Below are 21,810 nucleotides of genomic sequence, written 5' to 3'. Positions count from 1 at the left end.
GCATTCAGTGCATACCTTCTAGACTTTAGCTGTGCATACAGATTCTTCCAACGAAAACGGGATTGATTATCAGACTTGCTGTGTGTAACCTTTCCCCACTTAATGTAGGTGGGCCATTTGCATAACCATCTGCACCAGCATCCTTTCTGGCTGCATACACAGCATTTCACGCACGAGGGTGCCCCTACACGACTCACTCACTTGTTATTATCTCCTACTCTTGGGTACTTACGTCTCTTGAAATTGTGTTCATGTTATAATCAATGCTGAAGTAGACACCCTTGTACACATCTGTGCTCACTTGTCCAGTTATTTTCTTTGGTTAAACCCAGTAAGTGGTTTTGTGGATAACGGCATTTATGTTTTTAAGGATTCTGATGCGTATCACCAAACTGCCTTGGAGAAAGAATTTCCACCTGATTGTAACCTCCTCCTCACCCCACACAACACCTGTGAACACCTGTGTCCCTGCCTTTCACCATCATGGCTCACAGCAATCCCTTCAATCTGTGCCATAAGCACACAGCGGAATTTCACTCTTCACATTTGTGTTTCTCTGTTACCAGTGGACCTGAACACTGGTTTCATCTGTTCCCTGGCTATTTCTACTTCTTCTCTATAGACTTTCTTGTTTATGTTCTTAGTTTATTTTTCTATTGAGGTAAAATAAATGTAGTGTTTTCTCAAAGCACCTAAATAATCAAAGAACATGCAAAAGAAATGTAAAACACACGTTATCTGCTTAGTATAACTGTTCTAATCTCTGGAACAACCCTGCAGGGGGCGGAGGCGGGGCGGGCCGGCTAGCAGGGACAAGGGGGAGGGGTCACATATAATAACTAGAGGACCTACCCCTGGGGATGGGTGCCAGACAGCAACTCGGAAACACTGACAATGAGAAGTGAAAAAGCAAGAACGTACAGCCTCTTCTGTGGGGGGCGGGGCGGAGGCAGGTTTGTAGTTATGAACATGGGAGACAGACAACTGGATACCTATTTTGCCTCACCTCTTGTAGAATAATATACACACAACTTGTAGAAAATAAAATTAAAAAATAGGAAGAAACTGGAAGGAAATGCTAAAATACAAAAACAACTTATTACAGGCATGGGATCACAGATGAATCTGTGAGATGTGGGACCGCTGATGATTCTGCCTTCACTCTATTTCCTAAATGTCGTGAAACGCGGGCGCAGCCATACCCGGGTCTCCAAGTTCACGTTCGCCGTTTTCCCGTCCACGGTGACACTGAGCAGGGCGCCGTCTTTCACACTCACACAGTCTTCTCCAAATATGTCCCTGAAGGGAGAGGCACAGGGTTAGTGCAGATGCATGTATAATATGTGAGCACAGGTTTATATATTTGGGGGGAGTAAAACTGAAGCGAGGCCGCAGTGTTGAAGTAGAACACTTATATCTATAATCCTGAGATACTTATTAGTTACCTTCTATATTTCATTAATGTAATAAAACAGGTGAAACGCACAGCTACCACTTATTAAGAATGCTCTATTCCAGCAGGCACTGTGCTAGGCACTTACATACATGATCTCGACCTGTAAGAATGCTGGTGAGAAGCCCTTTACACATGGAGTTAACAGGATGTGTTCAGGTGACTGGCCTACAGCCCCCAGTGGAGCCGGGATCCAGACCCCGGCCTCTCGGCTGAAATGGCTCCCAGTCCACTGGCTGCTCCTTCTAGTCACCTCTGGGCGCCTCCTGAGCTGGACTCTCACACTGGCATCTCCTGGGCAGGCGCTGCCTGTGCCCTGGGAGCCAGCCAGTCACTAACGGCCGCTTTTGTCCCCGTGGGTGACACAGGCGTTTGCAAACAGCAGGCCAACCAGCCGGTGGGTCAGGTGAGGAGAGTCAGTGAAGCTGCAAAACCCAGACGCCAGCCCAGTCAGCACTGCCCACGGGCATTCAGCTGGCAGGGCGGGCCCCCCGGCTGCCTGAGCGTCCAGCCGTTAATGTTAAAAAAGGTTTCATTCAAGGCATCAGTTGGTGGTTTGTGTAAGAGCAGCCAGTGCATCCATCCCACAAACCCTGAGGCTGTCAGCACCGGCATGACCGCTGCATGTACACGGCGCTGAAGCACAGGCCTTCCCTCAGTCCTGGGGCGGCTGAGCCGGGCGTGGCTCCCGTTCCTGTTTCTGACACTCAGGTGTGTGTGTGGGGGCGGGGGAGGGGGGGTTGGCAGGGCCCGGGGGGAAGGTGGGGTGGGTCAGCACCCGAGACTGGAGTCTGGCTTTGAAGGAAGGGCTGCACCACGTGTCCGTCCCCGACAGAGGGGAGCTTGGCTATCCCACAGCCGTAGCCCAGGCTGCTCGGTTCCCGTCCCGGACAGGCGGGAGCCGACAGTGAGTTCCACAAAAGGGCTTCTGAGCCGGGTCCGAGCGCGGCTTCGGGGGACCGGAGCCCACCCCCTCCCCGCCTGGGGCGAGAGCCCACTCACTGGAGCATGACCTCCAACCTCTTGCTGTACACGTGCATCTCCAACTTCTTAGACGCCTTCTGCACGGCACCTGGGAGAGAAGCGAGCGTTTGTGTCCACATTCCCATGTGGACGAATTTCCAATCAACACTGAGAAGTCAGCGACTGACTGTGGATCCTCCACGTGACCAGCGTCCACGTGTCACCTCCCTGTGGAGGCAGCCCGATTCTTTATCCCTTCACTGCATGTTCTGCGAAGGAGCCACAGAAACGGGAGTGAGGGAGTGAGGGAGATGGCAGCTCAGCCCTCGGCACTCCTTGGTCTTAGCTACACCGCACGCAAAGTCAACCCTCTACTCTATAGACTGCACCTGTAACCTATAATAACAAAAGCGTAATATGCAAATCGGCAACTGTAATCTATAATAACAAAAGCGTAATATGCAAATCGACCAAACGGCCGCACCACCAACCGGACAACCTTCCAGACGAAGCCAGGGTGGAGAGGGCCTACTCTTGCACAAATTTCGTGCATCGGGCCTCTCATTGTTTAATAACATTAAAAATTAACTAGAGGCCCGATGCATGAAATTCATGCAAGAGCAGGCCCTCCTTCCTCCGGCCGCCGGCAGGCACCTGGGACCCGGGCTTTCCTCGCAGCCCCCACTTCGTCCTGAAGGTCATCCGGAAGGATGTCTGGCCTAATTAGCATATTACACTTTTATTATTTATTATAGATTATACTTATCACTTGCCAGTGAGATGACTTAGGTTTCCCCCAAAACAAAGTAACCTGGCAGGTTAGGAAGGTGAGCCACCTGCCCTGGTTTCGAGGGTGCCCTGGCTCACACTAGTACTGCCCAGCCATCACCAGCAGCAAACGGTACGAATGAAACACAGTCAGCACACGACCAGTAACTCTAATGCTAGGCACTGACCCAAGAGCGATAAAAGCCTGTACAGGAATGCTTACGCAGCAGCTTCATCATCGCCAAGCGGCAGAAACAACCCAACGGCCGATCACTGACCGAGGGCAGCCAGTGGTTTCACCCCGTAACTCATGGGAAGAGCCGATGCTAACGTGTCCACACGGACCTCTGCCGATGCCCCGAGGCCAGCCCTCGAAGACACCCTACCGCTCTCAGTGGGAGGTGGACCACCGGGAATATCGACTGTGTTCATCCCACTACCGCGGGTCAGAGTGAAGATGCATTTGCATTCTGGACCAGAGTCTTAAGAGCGATCAATGCCCAAGATGAAGACCACCAGCCCAACCACGGCACCGCCTCTGTTCTTCAGCGCAGTCACCAGGGGGCGCCCCAGCAGCCTCAGGACAGCAGCCTCAGGGCAGCATGTCCGGGCTCCTCCCCCTCAGCAGGAGGAACCCTAGGGGCGAGGACACTGAGCTGAAGACTACCAGCATCTCACTGGCCTGAGAAAATGCCATCTTTGCAGGGAAATTCCATTTTTCAGAAAAGCATACAGATATCGGAAAAAATATCACCATTCTTTCACAAAACAGACTTCATTTACAAAAGGGTTCTCCGACTATAAGAGGCGGAAAGCAACCTTGGAGGACAGAACACAATTCCCTTCGGGAGGCTGGATCTGACAAGAACAGACCGAAGCACAGGAGCCGTGTTCCCAGAGGCCTGGGCGCCGGCACTGAAGGGTGTGCCGCCCGAACCCTGGGCTTCACCCGCCCTCCGGTCCCTGCACTCACCGCCCCATCCTCCCAGCCTTCGCTCCACTAGCTCTTCTGCCCTTTGGAAGGCCACCCGACCTTGCCCTTTGTCCTCTGTATTTTTATCTAAGAGAAGAGAAATGTGAAGTAACAGGAGCCAGCTGGCAGCTGCCTTTCCAGCTGCTCTGTCAGGATGTGCCTGCACCAGGCGGGCAGGGACGGTCACACGCACACGCGGGGCAGCCCGGGGCGGGGGAGTTCTGTGCTGACTGCTCGGCGCCCTCACGGCACAGCACACGGGCACCGTTACCCCTAGTAATTCAACCAAACAAACGACCAAATGGAGCCCTAATTATAATTGTTATGACGACTATTACTCAAAGCAAATGCTTACCGGTAACTTGAACACTTTAGATTTGTTTAGGTATCTGTTTCATAATAAAGATTTGGCTAGTCCCAAGAAGATGATCATGAAGGTCAGCTAAACTTTTTCTCCCGAAATCAGAGAACTGCGACTGCTTCATTTTAATGTTTAGGAAGAGAAGTGCTCCTCAGAGGACAAGGCCTGCTGCACGTGCAGGGGGGCTGGCAGCCCCAGGAGAGCCCCAGCCCCGCCTTCCCCAGCGGCAGGAGGGCTGCCCGATGCCAGCTCCGTCTAAAACAGCCCGAGTGTAGACACAGCGCGGAGATACGCTCACTGCTGTTTCCCGGGTTGAAAACTGCTCCTTGGCCAACGACGGGAGGTTCCGTTCTATTCTACAAGTTTTTGTGAATCACGACACAGCAGCCCGTTTTCCTGTTAGACACGCTGGCTAACGCGATACTGTGAAACTTCCGATTACAGTGTTTTTAAGGGACTGTCACTAAGAGATTTTATCTTAGAGTTAAGTGCCACCAGATTTCACAGCACAAACAAAGACCGGGCACAGACAGCAGGAAAATATTAGTGACATGCACTGTTATGCGTGTATTTAGTGCCGTCAAGGTTACAGGAATGAAAAAACCAGTTCAAGCACCTTAGCATTCTCCTTTCTGCTTTTCAGCTCAAAACACCATAGAAGTGGAAGGATGGCTGATAAAGTGAAGTGGTAGCAGAAAGAAGATGGAGAATTCTGTACCTTTTCTGATTTTCGGGTTTGACTGCACCTCGAGGACCACGGTTGTCACGGTGTCTGCGTACATGTCGTTGGCAGGGTTAGCGAGCCACTGCGGAGCGAAAGGCAGAGTCAGGAGGGCACAGCGGGGCCGACCCTCCATCACAGAACTGCAGAGGGACCAGCGACAGATCTTTTTTATTTGTTTAGAATAATGTGTGAAAGCGAAACAGCTGGCCTGTAGCTGGAAAGCCTGCAAACACTCTACCTACAGCCCCGCGGCAGGGAAACAGCCAAGGGCCGCCCGAGGTCCCTCTGTTCCGGGTTCATTTGAAAAAGAACTGCTTTGGCCTTCGATGCCAACCCATCAAAATCAACCATCAGCGTCATCTGGTGTCTGGGTTCCCGATTCCACCAGCAGGAATTTAAAATCCTACCAGTGGGAACCACATTTACCTAAGTTAGTGCCTTCTCGCCTTTGTGGATTTGGGTCATGTTAATGTTGCGTATTGGAGTGTTCACAGTCCCACTCTCTTAAGATGTGTGCATGACAAGTTTTAATGTAACAGGACGAGACTTTTATCTTGAGAACGTTAAGACCTTCTGATATACCTGAAGACAGCCTGGGATACCATAAGGTCAGCTCCGACTTGATCATATGAGAGATCTGTCACTGTTCACACACACACTAAACATCAAGCCTTAACTGGTGGCTAGTTTCTATGTCACACAGACCACGCCCAGCTATGTTGTATTTAAAGCTAACCTTGTTAAGAACGCTACACTCTCCAATAATCTTTTCCTGATTGGGAAGCTAATTTCTCTACAATTACATGTAAACTCTTTTCTTAAAACGGAATTTATGGGGAGGGAGGGCGTTGGTTAATAAAATTAATAGGTTTCAGGTGCACATTCTATAGCACATGGTCTGTGTACTGTACTGTGTGTTCACCACCCCAAGTCAAGTCTCCACATGTGAGCGCTTAAAACCTCCTCCTCCGTGTTTGGGTAAACAATCTCATCTTACTTCTAACACCACCATTCCTGGTTCCTGTATTACAGTAATATTTTTGAACACTTTCAAAGCAGGTTTTTCTTGAATTTCTAATTCTTCTACATCACCTGAAAGAAAGAATTATAAGATGTACATAATTTCCTGATCATCTGTCAGAGGCATAAGTATTCATTTGTTTATAGAGACAGCTGAAATAAAGCCGATACATAATGAAAAAAATTAATAGTGTATTGGTGTAGTCAGATTGAAATAGCTAAGTTCTGTATTAATTGCTCACAGTAACTGAAAGATCTCAGTATGGATTATAAAAGCCCACAGAGCTAGAACGGATTTACCCTGGACATTAACACTTCACCAGCAGCAAATGTCTATGTTTGTGCAGAGAGCAGCCACTAGCATCGTAACATTTACCACGAGGCTAGTCAACCCCGACAGTCCCGCTACCTTCTGTCTCCACAGGGCAGTTCTATGGCTAAGGTGAGACTTCTGGTTTCCTACTGTGAGGTTCTGAGGTGGAAAGGGTTTCCCTGCGCTACTCTACGGCAGCCCTTTACCACGAGGGATGAGGAACGTGTTAATAGACACGTTCTTGCCTACGAGCGTCTCTTTCCTTTAACTTATTATTGCCCCTCGCTGCTGCTACACAGTCCCTCGCTGACATGGTCTAACAGGAAACAGAACAGGTTTTCCTCTTTCATTGCCTCTGCCCACTGGTCATGCTCTTATCAGACCTGCTGTGTACAGGGCACTAGTGGAACAAGAAACACGATCACTGAACAAAGAAAGAAATAGATAAAATTTGGGTAAGTAAACTAAAGTAGATTTTAAACCCAAGGAGCAGACTACCAATATTTTTAAAACTTTAAGGGGACTGAAGATAAAAGGTATAATGGGCTTTTAAAAAACTGATGAGTAATGAGTACATTTTTAAGCTTCACCTAAATGTGGTATGACAAAGCACAAATAAAATTTGTGCTAATCTGAGACAATTACCAAAATGAAATCATATCCTTTCCTAGATCTATCATTACTTTAAAAAACCAAAAACAAGTGACTGTCAATCAATATACACACCTGTCAGTTTCTGCAGCTGGTAATAGAGCAAATTAAAGGGCCCAGTATAGGGAATGGCTTGGGTCTGCTTCACAGTGCTCATGGCCAGGTCAGTATAATCTGCAGAGGAAATGAGAATAAATACACTTTAAGAAACAATACTAGTCCCACAAATACAATTTGCAAACATCCTAGGAGTAAAGACAAGAGAAGTAAAAGCAACCGAGAGCACGTTCTTCAAGCTACAAGGTTCTCCTTAGTGCGTCCCCGTCCTCACTTCCCTGACCCACTGCTAACCCCCTAAGTTCAGGCTCCAGGCCTAAGAAGGCACCCCACTGTCCTGAACACATCAGGTGCCGACACCTCTCCAAGCCAGCAGACCAGCTGCCCCCACTTCTCGGGCTGGGCGCCTCCTGGCACACAGGCGCCTGACTGGCACAGCCTTTCCCCACGGTCTCCCCACATGCTGGCCGGGCACCTCGGCGTCACTGTCCGACACTGGGACTTGCTCTGGACAAGCGCTTCTCTCCTCGGACAGCGCTTACGGGGCGGGGGTGGTGCTTCTGCGTGAACCTGGGCCCTCCAGCCCCAGCACCGGGCCAGGCACGGGGTAAGAGCTCCCTGACTGCTGGAGGAAGGACGGCCGGACGGCCTGCAAGCTGACCCGGTCCCACCTGCACACAGATTCCTTATCCCCTTATAAAGCGCTTAGAGTTTACACAAGTTTATGAGCAGCTATTCACTTGGACATCATACCACAGTGACTGCAAAAGTCACGCTGGCTTAGCATCTGCACAGGCGCAGGCCACGAAGGCCCAGAAGCAACATAAAACTACAGGCCAGAAAAATCACCGTGCCTGGGTGGGGCCAACATTCCTTCGGAAGAGAAAACTACTGGCTCCGCGGTGGGAGGGGGGAGAGCCCCACCCAGTCAGCAGCAGTCACTCCGTCTTAGAGGCAAACCTACGTCTCCATTAAGGAAAGAGTTGCTTCACTAAGAATTTAAATGTCCACAGTTCAGGGAAGATTTTTATTTTGCCCCATAAAACGAACTGGATTAACTTCCACCTATTTCCATTTTATTATTTGGTTGTTATTTAAAATGCGGCCACCAGGGAAGAGAAGTTTTCATAGACCTTTTCCCCTCAATGCTAAAATCAAACCGTACCTGACATTGGACAGTGCACTTACTGGACAGGTCACAAGGAGAAAGAATGTGATAATTAAAGTTTCTCTTAACAAGGATTCCCGAGACCCGCTGGCCTTGTTCTGGCTTCTTGTCTGCTAAAAAGCCCATGACCTTGGCTAGTTTTTCCCCTCTGAAGTTCAAGGTCACAGCTTCTGTGTTCCGAGGATTATGAACCTCTATGTGAACTTCGTCATTATCTTCATATTCTCGAATCAGGGCTGCTTTCAATCGGGCCATTTCGTTCTGTTCTCCATGGACTAAAATCTACATGAAATGCATGTGAAAGAGCAGAGGGAGAATCCTTAGTCAGATACTACGGCCTTTCTGTGAACATGAGTCAGTTAAACATACCAAGTGGAGAGATTTGACTACGTACAAACTGGCATGCTGATGCTATTGGGGAGGCAGCAGAAAGTAAGAGAAGGAACAGTGGATCTGGGGTTGGTAGGTCTGAGCAGGTGCCCGTGTTGTGGGAAATTAAAGTGCACAGCTTGCCCTAGCCGGTATGGCTCAGTGGATAGTGTCGGCCTATGAACGGAAGGGTGCCCAGGTTCAATTTTGGTCAAGGGCACATGCCTGAGTTGTGGGCTCCATCCCCAGTGGGGGGTGTGCAGGAGGCAGCTAATCGGTGATTCTCTCTCATCATTGATATTTCTATCTCTCCCTCTCCCTTCCTCTCTGAAATCAATAAAAATATATTAAAAAAATAAAATAAAGTGCACAGCTTGTCTACCTCAAAGGGGAGCTGGGAGGATGGGTGCAAGGTGAGTGCAAGCTCGGTTTACTGTGCTGCATGAACAGAAGGCGGGTCTCATTTGAGAACCAGCTGCTGCAAAGTGGGTAGCTTTCCCCTGTAATGCGCTAAATGAACCCACAGACTAACCACGTGAGGCGGTTTCAAAGCGCGGATGAATTCGCTGGTTTGCTGGTAATCTGTGTGAGCGGAGAAAGAAATGTAATCAACAGACATTTTCAATGGAAGCTTCTGTCCAGACATGGTCGTGATCTCTTCAGGTTCAGACATGATGTGCTGTTAAAAACAAAGAAAAAGAAACAAAACAAAATAAACAATCCAATTAGAAAAGGTACATTTTCTACTTTTCATGCAGCCATAAACTCATGCTAAATTTAGGACCTTCAGCACAAAAACTGTTGTAATACTACCAACTTAGTAAATTTCAAATACGTATTTTCTTCATCAAGCAAACATTTAACAGGAAGTTAAGCAGATTAATTAAAATTCAATGTAGCTGGAGTGCTAGATGTGGAAAGGATAGCTCTCAGAATTAGAAAGGAAGCCTGCCTTCTCAGCGCTTCTCTTGCTCTCGAGAGAAGCTTCCCAGCGAAGATGGTTTACATAAAGGATGGATGCATTACTGTTCTGAAAATCTAGTTTTTAAAATATGTTTTTATTGATTTCAGAGAGGAAGGGAGAGGGAGAAAGAAATGGAAACATCAATGATGAGGGAATCATCCATCAGCTGCCTCCTGCACGCCCCCTACTGGGAATCGAACCTGCAACCTGGGGATATGCCCTTGACTGGAATCGACCTGAGACCCTTCAGTTCGCAGGCTGACACTCTATCCCAGGGGTCCTCAAACTACGGCCCGCGGGCCACATGCAAATACAAATATTGTATTTGTTCCCGTTTTGTTTTTTTACTTCAAAATAAGATATGTGCAGTGTGCATAGGAATTTGTTCATAGTTTTTTTTTTAAACTATAGTCCGGCCCTCCAACGGTCTGAGGGACAGTGAACTGGCCCCCTGTTTAAAAAGTTTGAGGACCCCTGCTCTATCCTCTGAGCCAAACTGGCCAGGGCTAAAAATCTATTTTAAATACACAGCTTTCATTGTCTGAATGATTCACAGAATAAGACAAAGTAATAAAAATGAGCAAAACGGAATCAATGTACTTAGGAAATAAAACAGAAGCAAACAGTAAGAGGAAGTGAGAGAACAAGATGCTTGGATGCGCAGAAATTGCCCCTGAAGCCCTGCACACCCGTCTGCATCCCTGAGAGCTCACATCCGTCATGTTATAGCAACAGGAAGCGGGCCATCAGCCCGAACACATGCACAGCCTGTGAGAGGACACCTGTGAGTGAACCGCGTCTCCCTCAGCTACGGGATCCTTGTCTGTCCCAAACGGGTTCCTTTCCACTATTTTACTGCACCAGATGGTGCTCCTGGAGCTTGAAGGTGCCTCCAGCCGCCTGGGGATCAGGTCAGGCCACTCAGCGCCTGGGTTAATTCTCCACCTCACGAACAGCTCCAGCTGACCAGTTCCATCTCATTTAAAAGCATTAAAACCCACACTGAAGAACCGCCTCAGTGGGAAGCCCTGGCGGGCACTGCCCCCTCGGCAGTGTGCTCAGCGGTGACTGACCTTGGCCAGCGTGCCCTCCACACAGTAGCCTGCGATGATGACGCCGTTCCTCTTGTCCGTGCACCAGCTCTCGAAGAGCTCCCTGGACAGGCCGCTCTGCATCATGCCCGGGGAGGCCATCACCACGCTGGGCCCAATGTCGTCAAAATGGTCCATGCTCTGCGAGAGAGAGGGAGGGGAAGAGCATCTACATACCAGGCTTCGACCAAGCTCTCCTTATTTTAATAAATAACAAACAGGTAAAAAAAGGTGATCACATGAGTGAAAGGGTCTTGACAAGACTAATAAACAGTTAGTCCAATTTCTAAGTTCCTAACAGTTCGGACTAGGAATGAAAGACAACAAAGTGCGAAACAGCACTTAGTTCACAATGACCTTCAAAACCTGTGCTGGCAGCTCAAGGGCAACCACGACCTTTCAGCGCCTCAAGGAGGCAGCACGTGAAAGAAGTCAGATGGGCTCTCTTCACCAGAACAGGCTCTGAAGGCCTCCCCAAAGACTCCAGCTCTCAGACCTCATGGATATTTTGAGCTGGCCTAGAAATTAACCCTGTTTCTAGGGAAAACTTGGCTCTAATTACTAAAAAACTAACCTAAAATTTAATGATTCATGAACAGAGCTTATTTATAATTGGAAAGCCACTTATAATCTGAATGACGTGGGATGTTATTTTATGATTAGAGCATTAGTTTGGATGAAACAATATATACACTTTAATGAAAGAAAATTAGATTTTATTGAATGCTCTAGAAAAGTAAACATGAAAATGCTCACATATGGAATTTACAATGCCAATCATCAAAAAGATGATTAGGTTTGAGTAAGAACAGAAAAATGTAATACATAACAACAAGGTATTTGCCTCATCAGGACTTATTTCTGTGACAAAAAGATGCGAGTTACTCAGCAACAGTAAACAGTGACAATGTATGGGGACTTGGAGCAAATGACAAAAAAGAATGCCAGCTGCTAAGTTCCTGATTCCATTCAGAACAGTGACGGCTGCTGGGGAACAGGTAGGACGTGGGCGAGGACTCGGCCAGAATGAAGGCCAGGCCTCTCTGCCCCCGCTGACCTCCTGGTGCGTTAGCCACCCTGTCCGCCCTCCACCAGCTCTCACCTTAAGGTTACTAATGTGCTTGAAAACAAAGGGATTATTGATGTTGATCTGCTTGCGGATTTTGTCGTTCATGGCGTTCACGTATGTCTGGTACACGGCCATACACTTCTTGGCCAAAGATGATGCGTAGTATATTGGAATATCATGGAGCTCCGGGTGGTTCTGCCAGTACTCATCTGGAGAGATTTTATGAGACAAATATCATTTTGTTATGTGGGGTAGATAGTTCAAGTAATAAGTGATCTGTACAATTAATTTAAAAAATTCAGACAATCAAGAAATTAAAGCACATAAGCATGTTTTAAGAGGTCAAGAAGAATTAGCCTGCTCTTACTGAGACACAACGCTTTCAGTTCCTCACAGGATGCTGCAGACATCCAGGGCACTCGTCACGGATGCTGAGGAAGACTGCGTTCCCCAAGGAATCAGAGCGTTTGGCTTTGAAGGGACCATCAAACCCACACATACCCCACAGTGAACCCACTGTGCCTGCCTCACCAGTCACACACGCTCGCGGACGTATTTAGAAAAAGGAGAGAAGCAGACAACGCGCTCTCCAGAGTTAACCTTTCTAGTCGTTTGTGTAACTGGTACCTGCTAGGGTCAGAGTACATACTGGTTTGAACCCTATTATTATTATTATTATTTTTGAAAACCACCTCTTAAAAAAATTTTGATTGATTTCAGAGAGGCAGGGAGGAGGAGAAACAGAAACATCAGTGAGAGAATCACTGACTGGCTGCCCCCTGTATACCCCATACTGGGGATTGAGCTTGCAACCTGGGCATGTGGTCTGACCAGGAATCGAACCGTGACCTCCTGGTTCAGAGGTCGATGCTCAGCCACTGAGCCACGCCGGCCGGCTGCGCTCTAATTTTTGGTCCCCTTATCATATTATGTGAATACATGTAACGTGACTTTTTTTCTATAATGTGGTATTTACTGACATATTCCTTTAAAAGTACTAAAATGATTCCACCCTTACTGACAGGTTTTCTGTGCATCTCATTTACTTTCCAGAAGTGGAACCGGTGGGCCAAAGGGCAGCACATTCTTGCCTTCTGAGGCTGACGGCAACCAGAAAGGCACGCACACCCCTTATGCTCGCAGGAGCGGGCCAGCCACTGTTCCTCTCCGCTAACCCTAACCCCAAACCCTGGCCCCAATCCCTACTTTAAATGCAGAAACGGAGCCCAGAAAAGTAGAATGACCTGTCCAAGGCCAGGCCCTCAGGTTCTGAGAATCTCCCAGTGAAAACGAAAGGCGCACCTAGAATCAGGAGCAGCTCCTGAGCCCGCCCAAGAGCAAAGACAGGGATGAGGCCCCGGCCGCCTCTGTTCACAATATCGTGGACCGTGTTGCAGAACCGCGCCTCTCGCTCTTCCCGCTTCTCGTGGATGTGGGTCCCATACGTTGATTCCTAAGTGACACATCAGACGGATGAGACCAAGACCGACGGTTCCAAAGAATACAAAAGCTAAACATCCATGAGAGGCGAAGCAAAGGGATTCATTTCTCCATTAACATGCCACTTACTTGGACATGTATTGTTATACTACTACTTGAAAGAACAGATAAGAACGTTAGAACTAAGACCTGGCTACATAGTAAAAATTCTTTAAAAAATGGAATCAGAAAATAGTCTAAAAATGTAGGGTAATTCACCTAGACAGAAACATTTAGGCGGTATCTTAGTCTCCCTGACTTTAGACTAGAGCTGATATATTTAACAGCAAGGAAGTGGAGCTTCACTACAAAAAGAAGTCAGAAAATTAAATCTTATACCAAAAAAAGATACATTTCTATCCAACCACATATTATAAAAATTAGATTGCAATATTTCTTCCCCACTAGAAAAAATTCTGCTTACATTATCCTAACTGCAGTCCTGTGCACTAGTACTTACAATGATAAGAATGTCAGGCTTAATATTTGGAATCTCAGCTGCCATTAAGTGTCTGTCTTCTTGTCTTGAGAAGTCACCTGTATACAAAAGCTGTGAAAAAGATAAAGCTAGGTTAGGATTTTGGAAGGTTTCATTTTACTACTAAATACATTTAGCTCCTAAAATCTGAAGTGAAAATAAATAGAACAGCCCACAACGGATAACACTGAGATGCCATGCTGTGTCTAACTGAGTTGGTCATAGACCATCCAGCGTTTCAATTAGTGAATCTAACTAATGGGAATGATCACTCCCAGAATCCTCCCACAAAGAGAACCTGTATCTTAGCAAACTTGAGAAATGCTCCGAACATCTTAGAGAAAAAGGGCAGAATGAGAAAGAAGTCCACTGAGGAATATGGGAAAACCATAAAAAATGGGAGATAAAAATAATTGGAGGGTGTGCATCAAATTTCAAATGAGAATTTAGATCTGCATTTGTGCTATTTTCTGTGCCCTTGAGCAAACAGCAAGAAAAAATAATTTAGAAACATATAGGATAACTCAATGTGTAAAAATTTCAAATACTATATGAGCAGCTGCTGAAAATTCAGGACAATATTACTTTAGAACATTGCTTCTCAACGTTGGCTGCACATAAAGATCACCGAGAAAACTAAAAAAAAGGGGGGGGGGTGAGACCACACCATTTTGATTCAGTGGGTATTTTTCAAAAGCTCCCTAAGTGATTCTCATGTGCAGCCAGAGTTAAGAACCACTGCTAGCCTGGCCGGTGTGGCTCAATGGTGAGCACCAACCCATGCACCAGGTCAGGGTTGGATTCCCAGTCAGGGCACATGCCCAGGTTGTGTGCGCAATCCTCAGTAGGGGGTGTGCTGGAGGCAGCCAATCAATGATTCTCATTGATGTTTCTATCTTTCTTTCCCTCTCCTTTTCTCTGAAATCAATTAAAAAATATTTTGTTTTTTAAAGAAAGAACTGCTGCTCTCACTTCAGTCTCGACACCAACTAGCCACCCACGTTTCCACAAGTTGGAGACTGCCGGGGCTTTCCATGCAGGACGGCTGCGCAGAGCCTGTCCCAGCAGCCCTCACTCCCAGGGCCTGTGTGGGAGCCCTAGACCCGCAGGACACAGAGGGCACGTGCTGCTGCACCTCACGTGCACACAGAGCTCCTCCCAGGCAGTTTCCCAAGGACGCCGAGGAGCTGACCCCCTGGAAGTGGGGGGGAACGTCACGCTCAGCGGCTCATTTCACTCTTTTCTCCCTCTCCCCACAGAGAGTACTGGCCTGGGGGTATGAACTATGACGCTTCAGCGGAAAAAGTATGGACTGAATTTTATCTCAGGTTTCAGGGCTTGGACACTGCGAGTCTCGGGGAATGTTCTTCAGCAGCACCTGGTGGCATCAGGTCTGCGCTGATTTCTTGTGGGGAGGAAGCGGAGAGGGCCGGGGGTACCTTCACGCCCGCGATCTCAATCATGAACATGGCAGCTCCGAGCACGTGGCCCGCGTGGTAACACCAAAACTTGATTCCCGCGACCTCCTTAACTTCATGGAAGTTGATGGTCTCGATTTTGTCCATGCTCTCTTCCAGGTCGGTCTCGGTGTACAGCATGTCGTCCGCCGATATGTTACTACATTTTTATAGATCCAACAACAAGAGTTAAGGGCAAGATTTTTAAAAAGCCTTTGAACTCAAAGAAACTATGGATGACATATCCATGAAGTTATTTCTTCAAATTATGTTGTAGGGATTATATTATCTAGACTGTCTCTGCCATCCTGTGTATATTTTTGCTCTGCAGTTATAATAAAAATTTTAGTGTGTACAACTAGGAAGCACAATTTCAAGCACAGCACACAGTCAACTAAGGCCAAGTCCTTTTTAGGAAAGCACTTCTCAACCTTTGCTCTATCCCACGGCGCCTGAGAGAAACTCACTCACACACACCGACCCAGGACGAGATCCTGACACAGTGACGTGAAAAGATTTCTCTACAAAGTTTAGCGTCCCTTTTCTTCTGAAAATTATGCCAATGAACTTCCAAAACAGCAAGAGAGAGTAGTGGTTAAGGACACAGACTCTGGAGCCAGTCTGCCTGGGTCTCAGTCCCAGCTTTGCCTCTTACTGTGGCCATCGTAGATAAACTACCGAACCCCTCTATGCCGATCACCATACATTTTTCATCTGTAAAATGGGATTCATAACAGAACCTACGCCATGAGGCTCATATGAAGGTTAAATGAGTAACCATGTTAAGAAATGAGGACTGTGCCTGCATGTGGTAAGTAGCATTAAAGTGTTAATTAGTATATTTACTACTAAGGATAACCCTTCCATTCTTTTGTATTTACATATGAAGAATAACAAATGGCACCTTCAACGCTTGGAACACACACATTAAACAGTAAACTTTAGAAGGCTAATCATTTGTGTGTAGGGATCACAAAAATGTCACACTTTCTGATAAAAGAAGTTTTCCTCTTGCAACTGGAAAAAACTTCCCCTGGGAAAATTTTCATTTAAGGTAGTCAATTTGCTTTGATCAAATAATCTAAAATAAGATTGCAGTATATATCACTGTATAACGTATTTGGTGTTAATTAACATTTATAGAATACTGTTGTTATACCTTATAATTCACCTAAATTACAAAGATTTAAAAGAATGTTAGAACTACGTAAGGACTTTAAGGCCAGATGTGCTGGGTACACAATGGGATCTGACGGGTTGTTCCTGAATGACTAAATCAGGGGTCCTCAAACTTTTTAAACAGGGGGCCAGTTCACTGTCCCTCAGACCGTTGGAGGGCCGGACTATAGTTTAAAAAAAAAACTATGAACAAATTCCTATGCACACTGCACAAATCTTATTTTGAAGTAAAAAACAAAACGGGAACAAATACAATATCTGTATTTGCATGTGGCCCGCGGGCCGTAGTTTGAGGACCCCTGCACTAAATTAACGACATCCTGGTGAATAAAAAGTGTCTCGTTTCAAAAACCAAAATGGTCCGTATCTTGAGCCACATGTGTTATATAGAGTCTAACAGAGCCATTTACCTGACTTTGACGTAGTCTGAAAGGAGCCACCTGTAGATAGCTTTAGTAGCGTGAGTCATGAATGTCCTTCCTTTGAAACTCGTCTTCTGTAGAAACCAGGGCAGAGCGCCACAGTGATCCAAATGGAAGCTGAAGAACGAAAGAGATCCTGTCACTTCTTAAAATATTACCCATCACATACACGAATGAAACTGCTGCGGACTCACAGAGAAGTTCCATGTAACAGTCACACACAGAGACTTTAGGGCACCACGGGGAGGGAGAAATAATGCAGCTAGTCCTCATGTCCGAAAAAGATATTAAATGTATTTTCAAACATCAAAATACTTGATCAGTGATAACCAGACCTCCCGCCGGCAGCCGACGTAACAAGCACCGCAGGGCACAGCGCTGACACACAGCGCTGACACGTCGCTGTTTGTGAATGAAGTTCGTATTGGATGCGACAAGACCGTGACCTCAGGAGGCCTGGGGAGGGCTGTACAGCGATGCAAGGCGCACGCTCTCTTCCTCCCTGCTCCAGAGGGAGGGCAGCCTCCCAGTAGCTTCCCTAAGCTGCGGTGACAGCAGAGCGCTGTCTTACACTCAGACGTCTGCAACATGCTTCCTGGTAGGAAAGACTCTTAAACGTCGGAATCTTAGCGTCTGGTAAAGCGTGACTTTTATAGTGAACGTCTATGAGAACGTGTCATTAACAAGGAAAAAACTTACTGACTAATGAGCAGGAGGTCAATCTCCGCCGGGTCAATTAGATCGATGTAAGGAAGAGCGTCCATTCCTTCTAGGCCAGGGTGGATCCCACAGTCCAACTGAAGGAGATAGACAAACAGATGATAATGTCCTCTACATTTTATTAAAATTCATCCGTCGAATAGACAACTGATCCATCACACTCATAACCAAAATGGACCCTATATACTAGCATTTGGGAACATAATTCTTATTAAATACTAGAGGCCCGGAGCAGATTTGTGCACTGCTGGGTCCTTCAGCCTGGCCTGTGCCCTCTTGCAATCTGGGAAACTGGCAGTCGGACATCCCCTGAGGGATGTAGTAGTGCGCAAGCGGCAGGCAGCGGGGAAGGGGCCCCGAGCCTGGGGGCTGCTCCCGCCCATCCGGGCCTGCAGCGCCTGCCTCCACAGCTCGTAGCGCTGCCGCAGAGGCGCTCACCAGCCGTGAGCCCCAAGTCTGGCACCCGTTGGTCAGCTGAGTGGCGCTCCCACTGTGGGAGCACACTGACCACCAGGGGGCAGCTCCTGCATTGAGTGTCTGCCCCCTGGTGGTCAGTGCGCATCATAGCGACTGGTCAAAGGGTCGACCAGTCCTTAGGGTTTTATATAAATAGAAGATGGGAAATATGCTACTACTAAAAGTTCTAACTTCCCATTAAATCGAAAATATAGCTCACATTTAGGGTCACAGGACAAAAAACACAAGACATCCTCTTCCCAACTAGTTTTTATAGTCACTCTAACAGTGAATAAACTCTTTTTTTCAAGAACTTTGATGTCAGAAGATGGTGGGCATTTTAAAAGTTTATAGATTTACTACCAGACCTTACTGATCTCCAGGTCAATTATTAGAAATGGGAAACTTTCCCAATCAGTGCAATATAAGTATTTTAAGGTATTTGGGAACAACTTATTAAGAGTCGGTCATTAATGAGTTATATACTCACTTTGGGGCTGTTTCTACCAAATTCTATCAATTCCTACAAAATTAACACAATAAATGACTAAAAAGACGACTATGTGTGATGGGTCCCTGGTCTTTCAGGACTGGGAGAAGCAGAGAAGTGGAACTGAAGGAACATGAGCCATGGAACGGCCTTTCGAATGAGGACCACGGCAACCATCTCTTCGAACCCCTCTACCTTCCGGATAAGGAGATGGGCTTAGAGAAGCAGGCTGTCCTGCCCAAGGCGAGTGGCCTTAATGCTAATGTGGGCACAGAAGCTGCCAAACCAGGCTCTAGTGTTACAACGCACAGGCGTGTCTGGAGCTCTGGGCGTGTTCCCGGGGTCTCCCACCCGGGGTGGGGCGGTTAGGATGGCTAGACCCTCAGAGAGTGGAAGAGGGACTTTGTAAGCAATAGTTCAGGAGATCTGGTGGACAATTTTACGTCGTAGAATATATCTTCTCAGTTTACGTAATGTTTTGTCAAATATGTACGTTAGTTTTTAACATTTTTTAACATTTTATAGCACAGGCTACATATACCAACTAAGAAATTTTCCTGGGAGCTAAACAGGTAACTGCTGTACTAGAAAAGCCCTAACATCCAATTTGGACAGAGCCATGTTATTCACCAGACCACAGAATAATAATTACCATTATTTTTCTTCCTTTGAACTCCAGAATAATACATGATCGTCCTACTTCTTGGCCAGCTCCCCTGTAAACATTCAAGGGGAGAAATAAAAACAATCACAATCAAGCCCAACGAATTCCAACTTTTTTACAACGTACACTGTGCCCAGCTGATGACATCTCACTGAGGCAGGTGAGAGTCCCACAAAGTCATAAGGGTAGGTAAGGACAGCGCCGGGTGGGGGAGAGCCGGGAGAGAGGGGCGGTGGCCTCCGGGAGCGCAGGGACTGCGCAGCTGTTAAAATTGTGAGAAGGTGGAACAGACTCAAGAAGCCCAAAGGCTAAAGTTCACCCCTGAATGTGAGGGTTATGATGCTGCACTGAGAATGCAGCTAGCAGGAACACAGATCATTTAACAATACTTTTAGAATCAGCACTTAAGTATAAACCTGTAAGCACTGCAACATTCTTTCACTTAAGATCATGATAGGCATTTACCAATGAGGTTAAACTGACATAACTTATTACACCTGTGAACCTCAGGCCCCTTCCTTTCACCTTGTTATTTCAGTATATTTGATGCTGTTATAGAACAAAACCCTGAAACTTACTCCAGCCCTTCATCCCCCACCCCTCACACTCCTTGGCCGTTTTGCAGCCCTCCCGCTAGGAATCTGCGTCATCCTAACACTCCTCTTCGCTCCCTTCCTTCCCCACATCTCATCGTTATACAGTCGTACAGGTCCCACTTCCTTATCTCTCAAACCTATTTCTCTCCAATGTCTGCTGCTCATCCCATTCCACTCGTTCCAGCTCTTATTGCTTACCACTTGGGTTACCTGGATTTCAACCTAGATTCCCACCACTTACCCCATCCGGTTATGTAACTGCTACATGGCTGCCAGGAGCAGTCTTCAACCTTCCCCAAACCTCATTCCCACCGGATCCTCACCCTGCTTAAAATCCCTATAACTGATGATAAAGGCCAAACTCCTTAGGAGGAGTACAAGACCCTTCATAAGATGGGCCCTGCTAGCCTCCCCGTCTCATCTGCTGATCTTTCATCCATGGCCAGGAGGAAAGTGGCCCCAAACTGCGACCACTCTCATTTCCCCGTGCGCCACTTCCTGTGGCTGGGGCACCCTTTACCTGCACGCAGTCCCTACTCCTTCTTTAAGGCTCAGCTCGAGCCTCTCCCAGGATGCTGAGAAGGCACCCTCGCCCCGTTCCCATGCTCCATGGCGCTCGGCTGCCATGCCTGCTGTAGCTATAACAGTGACCATGCGCTCAGTGACTCCGCGCGACATTATTCCCGCCGAGGAAGCAACAGGGTTCGGGTTTCAGGGCTGACCGCAGAGCCACGGTCTCCCGTGGTCCCAAACCAGCTCGCCGGTACTTTTCTATTTCGCGCTGCAATTCCCTCCAAAAGGGTGACTTCGGGGACCTTGGCCCGCTCGCTCATCTGTACCCCCAGTGCCCAGTGGGGCGCCTGGCAGCAGGCAGGGAGCACACGAGGAGCCGCAGGTGTGCCCGAGCGGGTGAGACTTGTATTATTTCCCCACGACGCGCTCAACAAGTCCGCGTGGATACATGTTAAGTAGATACTTTCAGCCTTTTGAAAAATGCATGCACCCGAGTTGTGCTCACAGCTAACAGGACACACGTTTGCGGATTCAAACTGCCTCCCTGCAGCGTAAGGTCTCCGCATCCCCGCCTCCCTCTCCAAGCAGCGCTCCAGGTCAGCCCGGCGCTTCTGCACGGAAGACCGGCCGCTCAGGGACACCCGGGGCTGCTTCTGTCCCCGCACCCCCGCTTCTCCTCCACTCCGCTCTCCACCCCCCCCTCATCCCCCGGGGTCTGAGCTCCGCGCGGGACGCAGGCCAAATCCCGAATCATCCCCCTCTCTCGCGTTTGGCAACTGTCAGGTCCTGGAGGTCCTAAGAAGCAGACTGCGTTCCGCCTCGCACCGCCACAGCCCTACCCGGTCCCCACCTCGGCCCGCCAGCGGCGGCAGCACCAGTCCCTCAGGGGTTGCCACCCCCCCGCGTGTATGACAGCGCCCAGCGCCCCGATAGGCCACCCCCCCGACCCCCAGTTCCAACACTCCCCCCTAAGATGGGAGAAAAGCACGATCCCATTCCACCCAGCAGGCCCCTCCCGACCTACGTTCTCCCAGCCCCGGGGCCGACCGCCGCCGCCAGCTCGAGTTGGGGGACGGAGGCGGCCAGCCATCCCGTTACCCTCCCGCCTCTCGCTGGTCCCTTACAGGGGCCGGATCAGCAGCTGGTCGCTCTCCTCCGCAGGGATCGCAGACATCGCGCAAGTCCGACGGCGAAGCCGAGCTGAGGAACAGGTCGCGGGAGCCTTTCTACATCGGAAGCAGAGCCACGGGGAACAAGGTAGGAAGAACCCCAACCACGGAGAGCACAACTTCCGGCGCTCCGGCGCCCGCGGTGCTAGGCTCCTCCCCTCGACTTCCGGCCGGAGATCCCGCCTCGCGAGGTCCTCCCCACTCGGAGTCCAGAGACCTGGGGCGGGGCCAGGAGTGCGCCTG

General features: G+C 48.2%; 1 protein-coding gene across 3 annotated transcripts in view; it reads right to left on the bottom strand.

Moving 5' to 3' along the window:
* CPSF3 (cleavage and polyadenylation specific factor 3) overlaps nt 1–21,799 on the bottom strand; it is a 22,858-nt gene extending 1,059 nt beyond the window's left edge. Inside the window, exons 1-17 of one of the 3 annotated variants that reach the window (XM_023743710.1) lie at nt 21,523–21,687; nt 19,442–19,551; nt 19,278–19,341; nt 17,659–17,756; nt 16,948–17,076; nt 15,341–15,518; nt 13,884–13,973; nt 13,247–13,397; nt 11,978–12,153; nt 10,858–11,016; nt 9,353–9,499; nt 8,472–8,733; nt 7,302–7,400; nt 6,240–6,334; nt 5,237–5,324; nt 2,456–2,525; nt 1,203–1,299 (exon numbers count right to left, since the gene is read on the bottom strand). In XM_023743710.1, the coding sequence (XP_023599478.1) occupies nt 1,203–1,299; nt 2,456–2,525; nt 5,237–5,324; nt 6,240–6,334; nt 7,302–7,400; nt 8,472–8,733; nt 9,353–9,499; nt 10,858–11,016; nt 11,978–12,153; nt 13,247–13,397; nt 13,884–13,973; nt 15,341–15,518; nt 16,948–17,076; nt 17,659–17,756; nt 19,278–19,341; nt 19,442–19,470 (1,932 nt within the window). In that variant the 5' untranslated portion in view covers nt 19,471–19,551; nt 21,523–21,687. Of the gene's footprint in view, nt 1–1,202; nt 1,300–2,455; nt 2,526–2,564; nt 2,686–5,236; nt 5,325–6,239; nt 6,335–7,301; nt 7,401–8,471; nt 8,734–9,352; nt 9,500–10,857; nt 11,017–11,977; nt 12,154–13,246; nt 13,398–13,883; nt 13,974–15,340; nt 15,519–16,947; nt 17,077–17,658; nt 17,757–19,277; nt 19,342–19,441; nt 19,552–21,522 lie in introns of those variants that run through there. The other 2 variants (XM_006102332.3, XM_023743711.1) reach the window with 2 other exon arrangements.
* Nucleotides 21,800–21,810: the final 11 nt, after the last annotated feature.

The sequence above is a fragment of the Myotis lucifugus genome, unplaced genomic scaffold (assembly GCF_000147115.1).
Source record: "Myotis lucifugus unplaced genomic scaffold, Myoluc2.0 scaffold_409, whole genome shotgun sequence".
In the NCBI taxonomy this organism is placed as follows: domain Eukaryota; kingdom Metazoa; phylum Chordata; class Mammalia; order Chiroptera; family Vespertilionidae; genus Myotis; species Myotis lucifugus.
Note: the sequence above shows the minus strand (reverse complement) of the source record. Positions and strands in the feature narration are given on the sequence as shown.